Source organism: Musa acuminata, chromosome BXJ3-2 (assembly GCF_036884655.1).
Source record: "Musa acuminata AAA Group cultivar baxijiao chromosome BXJ3-2, Cavendish_Baxijiao_AAA, whole genome shotgun sequence".
NCBI classification, from domain to species: Eukaryota; Viridiplantae; Streptophyta; class Magnoliopsida; order Zingiberales; family Musaceae; genus Musa; species Musa acuminata.
Window position 1 is genome coordinate 24,129,405 of NC_088350.1, and position 8,657 is coordinate 24,138,061.

An 8,657-nucleotide genomic window follows, 5' to 3' on the forward strand; every position below is an offset into this window, starting at 1 on the left:
GGTTTACCGATGATAAATGTGTATTTGATTTGATGTGTTACCTGTTATAAGGGTGTACTTGATTTTTTGAACATGTAATCCTTAGATGATTACTGTCTTAGTTTCTGTTTCTCTGTTCATTAGAAATTTACAGTCTTCAGTCATTAGTTGAAGATCATTGTTAACATTGCCCCATCATTCATATCAGTACAATATTGTTTACAAGACATCGGTTGTCAACTTTAGAAAGAGAATTGATGTCTGGATTGTGCAGCATTGACACATTGCTTTTGTTGTTTTGAATCCATGACAACCTTCGTGGTATTCTGTTGTCACCAGAGTAATGACCTTATGAGCAGCTCATGGTGTGCTCTGATTCTGATATGCTGGAGTACCTGTCAATGCATCAGCATTCCCATATCATTTCTTATAATCACATAAATATTAAGATGCTACGATGATGGCATCTTCATGTGTTCTTTGACATCTTGAAACTATATGTATATATATATATACTTAGAAAATAAAAATATTCATCTAATTGTAGCTGAGTTAGCATTTATATCTCATATTTATGAAAATAAAAATATATTGTTATAGGAAATTATAATCATAAGCAACACGATCTGATCCTTACGAGTCTCATTGCTAATAATACTAATTTTTAATGTCATGAATAATCCTAATATTTTATAAAATTATTAATTTTATGGATCACACGATAAATGATCGTGTATCAATTATTACGAAGTATTAAATGGTATAATGTGCATAAAATTTAAATTGAATAGCCCCCCGATTTATTGTTGTTTTTTAATAAAGGATGATTTCTATACCTCTTTTCGAAAATAACGCCTTCTTTTTTTTTTGTTTTAGGAGAAAAAACGTATTTTTATGTAGACACGCAATTGATGGGATGAACCCCCCGTTATCGATCGCCTCCAAGGCTACTTGGACAGCCCGTTTCCTTACAAACCCAGTCGCGCTCCCTCCACGTGTCCGGACACGTCTGGTACATTCTTCACCTACCTTTCTTTCTACTTTCTCGCGTCCGTGCTTTTCCACCCCTCGCCATCTCCGCACCCGAGTCCATTTCACGGAGGAAGGGAGGGAGCGAGAGAGAGCCAAGCGATTGGTTCGGATCTCTGACGATCGAAGAGACGAGGCGATGGAGGCGTCCGTACCGGAACCGAGGAGGCGTCGGATGGGAAGGCGCAACGCCGAGTCGCCGGCTCCAGCGGAGGGGAAGCGGCCCGGAGCCCGTGGCCGCCCCTCTCTCGTGCGGTACGACGAGCTGCCGGATTACCTCAAGGACAACGAGTTCATCCTGGACCACTACCGCTCCGAGTGGCCGATCCGCGACGCCCTCCTCAGCGCCTTCGCCTGGCACAACGAGACGCTCAACGTGTGGACGTAAGTACCGCCGTATATCAGAACGATCCCTCGCCACGCCGTCATAAGGCCAATGACCCCCTTTTTCCCTTTCTCCTCGCCAGGCATTTGGGCGGCTTCCTCCTCTTCCTCGCCATAACGGTGGCGGGGTCGATGGAGGCGATCGAGGAGGTCACCAGCGCGGTAGTTCCGGGGCTCCCCGCGTGGGTATTTTCGTAATTCCATTTTCATCCCCTTTTTTTCCCTCGGAATGTATATTAATAATTAAAAAAAAACGTCTTTGCAGTTGGATGGTTCGATCGTGGAACGCGTCGGGGAATATTCTGTCAGTAAGTAATTCAAATTCATTCGAAATGAAATTTCATTTCTCGGTCGTCTCGTTTTCGAATTTTAAATGCCGTCTAAGATCTTAGAATCACCTCGTACAAAAGCAAAGTACGCTTTCCGAGTACTCACCCTATCGTAGTGCCGTGGTTTGGTTGGAATTTAGCTGGATAGGTGATGGGGTGTGGGATAAGCCAACTGACCGACCACGCTGCAGAATCTACAGATAAGCAACTTTAAATATATAGATGATTAAGGTGATTAAATTGGATGTGTGTGGTCTGGCTTATTGAAATGGACCTTCATCGCATAAGGCAGGCAATGTGACCCAATGCGAAGGAAATACTATTTAATGAAATTGAAGTACCTTCTTTGTTTATATAGTATAGTGGAGAGCAGATTCATGCTGTGTGCAGTAAGATACCCTGAGTTTTACCCTGTTTCGGCCTATCTTTTTGTGCCCCGACCATAGGTGGAGTCATGCACGTTGGTTGTTTATGGGTGGGCCCCCGCACGTCCCATTTAAGTGATGTTGCTTAGCTGTCTCACCAGAGGCAGGAAACAGGATGCTTCCCCACAACGGGCTCTCCACACCATCTGGGGGAAGGGCGTGAGCTAAAATTTGGAATTTGTTTGCTTGCACAAGATTATGATGTCACATGCATCAAGGACTAATATGAACGGCTTTGATCTTACTCATCAGGAATCTTCCGCGACGCTATCATCATGGAACAGATCAACCTCCTCCGGTGACGTCGTGGTGCCGAGATGGCCGACGCTTGTCTTCTTGCTCGGCTCCATGGGCTGCCTCTCCATCAGCGCCGTCTCCCACCTCCTCGCCTGCCACTCTCGCCGCCTCAACCTCTTCTTCTGGCGGCTCGACTACGCCGGCATCTCGCTCATGATCGTCACCTCCTTCGTCCCGCCCATCTACTACGTCTTCCTCTGCCACCCCGCCGCCCGCATCGCCTACCTCTCCATCATCGCCACCCTCGGCTTCCTCGCCATCTTCACGTTGCTCGCCCCCGCCCTCTGCGCCCCCCGCTTCCGCGCCTTCCGCGCCGCCCTATTCCTCGCCATGGGCTTCTCGGGGGTCGTACCCGCCGTGCACGCCTTGTGGCTGCACTGGGAGCATCGGGAGGCCCACGTCGTGCTGGGGCTGGAGCTAGCCATGGCCATCGCCTACGCCTCGGGGGCTGGCGTGTACGTGAGCAGGATTCCCGAGAGGTGGTGGCCGGGGGAGTTCGATCTCGTCGGACACAGCCATCAGATCTTCCACGTTCTGGTGCTCGTCGGGGCGATCACTCACTATGCCGCCACCACGGTGCTGCTCGACTGGCGGGACCGGTCGATGACCTCCTGCAGCGCCTTCTATGCTGAAAGCGTTGCCTCGTGATTTGCGTGATCCATCGAAACGCTGATTCGATGATGGGTGTTCGGCGGTACCTTGTCAGAATTGTTGGCTGTCGTGTTCCAATTCGTCGACAGCAGTACTTGCCTGATGCACTCTCACGCTTTCGAGACGTGCTAATAATTTACCTTTCATGCTGTTAGTTGTGGTTCGGAATGTATTTGCATTTTTAATATGTATTTAAAGAAAATAATTTGAATGAACGTATAGTCATGAAATATTTTAAATATAAGCATTGTTTGATAAAATTATATTTTAAAAGTTTATAAAATATTATATAATAAATTTATCCTTTTAATATTTGTAATATTTATTCAAAAAATAAATACATATATATTTTTTAATTAATAAAATAAATAAATGTAATATTACAAAAAAATTCGTATGACCTCTCCTCTCTCTCTCTCTCTCTCTCTCTCTCTCTCTCTCTCTCTCTCTATATATATATATATATATATATATATATATATATATATATATATATATATATATATATATATATAAGGTTACCTTCTAGATAATATAAATCTTGTTGATACTATTATAATATCATAGGGTATTATAAAATTTAAAAAAATATATTAACATCCCACGAATGTTGAATTGATAATGTTATCTTGAGGTAGCATAAATATTTGAACAGTTGTTATCTTTAGGCCAAATGTGATTTTAAAAAATATTTATCAAATATTAATTGTAACGTAGAGTTATTTAAATTTCTTGTTGACACTTGGAAAATGGTCACGCACGAAATTCCTACTTACACACAGCATAGCAATGTAATTGACTCACATTTCGTCGTATTGAAATTTCATTAATCTCATTCAAATAATTAATAATAACATCAATAAATATCTTAAAATTTATTAATTATATAAAAAATAAGGTGTCAGTCCTACTACAATCTTTTATTTGGTTTGAATTTTAGTTGAATTGGTCCTATCGACTTAAACTGAATCAAATTTTAGATAGTACCAAACTAAATCGATATCAACTTTATATGAAAATTGGTGATGAATCATCCTAAATGACCTATTTGGATATGAATTATTTCAATTGGGGATAAATACGCTTGAACTGACCATTCGACGATTGTGTCCGTCATTATTGGGCCATAAAAGGCCACGAGGGAGGTCGCAAGAGGGTCACAATCATTAGGCTCCAATAAACCACAGGCTAAGCCTCGTATTAGGGTTGCAAAAAGGCTCAAAGGCGATGCTCAACATGAATTAATTTGTAAGAGAAGCCATGCAGAGTTATTGAGCATTACTCGGATACAAAGAGCAGCTATGACATGTGTTGATTGCATGAGGTGTTCGATAAACATGTCAAGCTGATTAAGTGTTTTGGTTGGTGATAACATGACATTTGATCATCGACATGTCATATTCTTCCTGTCATCTATCCCCTCTTTATGTGTTTTTGTTAGAAGGAGAATGTTAGGACATAATATCTTTATTGATGGACACTTTTGTCTAATCACATTTCATAATTTTTTCTTGGCATTATTTTGACTTGAGAGGATTAGCAGATGCTTTATGTTAGAATTGGTCATAACAAAATGTAGAAAATGTTTTATCACCAAGTTTGATTATCATATTAAGATACGCAAAACTCTTTAGGGCTGAGTTTGATTACGTCAATAGATTATTGACGACAATTATTTTAGATCAAAATTTGAATATATTATGAAATAATTCTTATTTTATGACTAAATCTAATCATGTTAAGAAATTATTTGTTCTTTAGCTTATCAAGAACTTTCATATTGCATATTAGTCAAATCATCTAGCCTAAAGGGGATTGCTATCATGTTCGGCCTTCTTTGATCGATTGATGGAAACCAAATGATACTTGATTGATTGATTCATACTAAAGTGGGTCTTAAGCCTTTGGCCATTTCTCACATGCATTTAAACTTTGAATATAAGATTTATTGACCTCGAGCTTTAATAAGGGCTATACATAATGATTCCTTTTAATTTTTTAATCTTATAGGCCACCAAAAGTTTGCTAATGCCAATAAAATTAGCTTACCTAAAATTTTCAAGTGCTATCCAACTCGATCATCATCATTGAGATAAGTGAGCTTCAACTTACTGAAGTTAGGTCGAGAATGAGACTTCTATCCTTTATTTTTTTATTTTTCCTCTTTTTTTTTAATGTACACATTGTCTTCTTGTTATATTTTTCAACGATATACCTTGAGATGATTGACAAGATTAGTAAAACCCCAGTGGAAACTCCCTAAACCCTTGTAGTCGAGACCATCACCCGCTATAAAAATATATCCACCAAGCCCCTCTCATCGAAGAGAAAGGATAGTTAGTTAGTGCCTACCGAAGAAGGGAGCATTGATGCTAAATGTAGGGGAAAATGGATCAACCCCTCTACCACCATCGAGGGTTAATCATCTTGGCCCATCCTTGGCTAATCGAGTGACACAGGGCTCTATGGTTATTATTTACTTAATAAGACAAGACGATAATATGATAACTAGATAGAGTAATTTATTATCTCATGCCTACAAAAGACCCTCTAATGTTGAGTTTGAGTTTTCAAGTAGAGTATCGCTTTCATCGTAGACTATATAATGATAAGGGGGATCATGCAACTCGTGTTGGCCAAATGGATGAGCACGATGATAATTAAGGCTCATAAGAATTTAGTACCACGAGGCCCAATATTTATAGTATCAATTTTTTATCCTTTTGATCATGTTTAATTGGTAACGAGTTGAGGATGAATGATAAGAGAAGAGGATGATGGATGGACACACCCTCCACATCCAATCTGAGAATATTACCTTATTTGTCGAGTCGAGAAATTGTTATATTGACTACAATATGAAGAATCCCTTTAGTCGTAGCACGAAGCTGAAAGATATGTATTAAGAGTTTATATGATTCTAAAAGGACCATATACTCGTAATCTCTAAACATTCGAACGATCAATATCATAAAGATGTTATTAGTATCATACAAAATAACAATAGTTTCGATGAGTACAAACGAGAGTCATGAACTTATCAAAGTTGAGACGAGATAAAATCAAATACTTAATAGAAAGAGGCCACTTAAGAAAGATGCCGAAAGAGAAAGAGGATATTAAGACAACATCTGATGTGGTGAGCAAAGAAAGACATCACTCATGAAAATTAATTCACGAGAATAATTATATAAAATTATCAAAAAATGACTGCACCGTCATGCATTACATTTAATTTAATGCCATCTTATCCTAAAGGAGGAAACCAATCATTAAAATTTTAACATTAATAAATAATTGATTAATTAATCTTATCCGTAGCATATCCAACCACACGAATAAGGAAATAGATATCCACTGCGTATTCATTTCCTACTTAAGACTTACCCAACAAGGAAATGATTAGCCTATATTGGTAAATCTTTTATTTACAAAAAAAAAAATCACTGTTTAGAAAAAAGAAAGGTTCGATCGCTACAAACATTCCCTAATTCATATGATTATATTTCATCCGAAAAGTAACACTGATCAAGTCAAAGAAAAATAAATGCCACCGTACAAATTTATCAGTTATCCATTTCCATGCTCTCTACCCTTATCCTATTTTATCCAAGTATAACGGAGACCGGGAGAAACCAAAATGGGATCCACCGCACACGTGTACCAAAGTTGACCACATCCGCCAAATCGTACGGCGGTCCAAAAAGGCGGAAGAGGGATGATCCTCTAAAAATCTGACGTGGCTACTGTCAATGGGTGAACCCCGCAGACGCAACCAATCTCTTACATCCTTCGGATGGGACCCACACTTCGTGTCAGGGGTGCGCTTCTGAGTAAGGCAGGGGGAGTGTCGCGTACGAGAGATAAAGGACGACGGACGAGGACGCGTTGTCGTCCCGTCTCTCCGTATATTAAGACCGGTAGCGACGCATTCCTCATATCGCTTCCAGTTGTTGCGGAGAGGAAAGACGCTCTTGAGAACTTTTGCGTGAGATAATGGCGTCGACGGGTGCGCCGTCGGGGGTTGGTTTTTGCGCCGGTAAGAGGCCGGTGTTGAAGACGAAGAGGAGTGGCGGCAACGTGAGGTGTGCCGCCACCAAGAATCTGATGGAACAGTACCGGACGCTGAAGATCGAACCCGGGGCGTCGGAGCAGGAGGTGAAGAAGGCCTTCAGGCGCCTCGCTCTTCAGGTGCCTCCTTTCTCTCCTTAGAAATTTCGTTTACCCCTTCGATTGCTGTGATCCGATTGGCCAAAGTCGTGCCTTTTCTTCGGCTTATTCGGAAAACAGAGGAATTTGGATGATGCTACTTATGAAATTTGCTTGAAAAAAGGGGTTTTGATTCGATCGATAGGTTTTGGGAACATTTATGCATTCGTATTTCCGGAATTATCATCAGTTAATAATCTAATCTATCTGTGTTTTGATGTTTGAATTCTAATGTCGCTGATCGAAGGAAGGTGTGCTTCTTAATGCAGTACCATCCAGACGTCTGCAAAGGTGGCAATTCCAGTGTAGAGTTCCATCAGATTAATGAAGCATATCATGTAAGTCATCACTGTTTGGTAGAACAGTTTGATGCCAATCCGGATTTAGTAACCATTAGTTTCCAGTATCGACTGGATCTTCGTAAGAAAAAGGTGGATTTTTTATGGACATTTTTGTCATGGATCGTATCAGATGGTGATGAACAGCTTTAGACGATCCAAGGAGCAGGACTGGAGTGACGACGTCGGCGCCGATGAGTTGACGACGGAAATGTATGACCCAAACCGGGATTTGTGGGAGGAATGGATGGGGTGGGAAGGGGCGAGCACCACCGGAGACTACTCTTCCCACATCAACCCTTACATATGAACAATCTCTCTCTCTCCCTCCTTTGATTCTTGTGATTTTACTCTTCTTTTGTAGAAATCGTGTACATAATCTCTTCCCGACCTTTCAACTGAGTTGGATGTCTCTGCATATTATGACTTGGATTAATCAAATTACATTTCTTTGCAATCGGGTTATATCAAATGACTTTTCTACAAATTATTTATTCCATGATCTATGCTTACAACATTCTAATCACGCATATATGATAGTAATATGCTTTTATTTGAGGGATGTGAAAATGTTAAGATAATGTGTTGTGCTATTTGGAAAGGTGAAAAAGGATTTTTTTTTAATTTTTTAAAAGGTAAGTATGATGATCAGTCAAAATTTTCACATCCGTAAATCTTCGAAGAAAAATATTTTCAATTGTAAATTAGTTTGGTAGGAATAAAATGAAAAGAATCTTTATATATTTAGTGTAAGTGATATTTAGAGATAAGTAAAAATAAAAAATAAAATTAATATGATCAATTTTGATCAATTCGATATCACAAAATTAATTCGAGACTCTTTTTGCAAGTGTTGCTTGACGAGGGAAGAAAGAAAGAATTTTTTAGAGGATGTGATTCAAAATTTATAATTAGAAGAGGAAAAAATACACGTGATGATGGAATAATTAGTATTAGTGTTGTATGGAAATCACAACTAATTAGTATTAGTGTCATACGGACATCACGACAACTTA

The 8,657-nt window shown here is 39.7% G+C and overlaps 2 protein-coding genes across 2 annotated transcripts; both read left to right on the forward strand.

Annotated features, from left to right (window-relative positions):
- Positions 1-1,055: 1,055 nt before the first annotated feature.
- LOC135630799 (heptahelical transmembrane protein ADIPOR2-like) lies at positions 1,056-3,309 on the forward strand. The gene is made up of 4 exons (XM_065138009.1): positions 1,056-1,392; positions 1,476-1,574; positions 1,658-1,700; positions 2,399-3,309. The coding sequence occupies exons 1-4, from the start codon at positions 1,148-1,150 to the stop codon at positions 3,089-3,091; spliced, it is 1,080 nt and encodes a 359-aa protein (XP_064994081.1). The 5' UTR covers positions 1,056-1,147; the 3' UTR covers positions 3,092-3,309.
- Positions 3,310-7,052: 3,743 nt separating this feature from the next.
- LOC135631226 (chaperone protein dnaJ 8, chloroplastic-like) lies at positions 7,053-8,092 on the forward strand. The gene is made up of 3 exons (XM_065138712.1): positions 7,053-7,285; positions 7,573-7,641; positions 7,775-8,092. The coding sequence occupies exons 1-3, from the start codon at positions 7,091-7,093 to the stop codon at positions 7,949-7,951; spliced, it is 441 nt and encodes a 146-aa protein (XP_064994784.1). The 5' UTR covers positions 7,053-7,090; the 3' UTR covers positions 7,952-8,092.
- Positions 8,093-8,657: the final 565 nt, after the last annotated feature.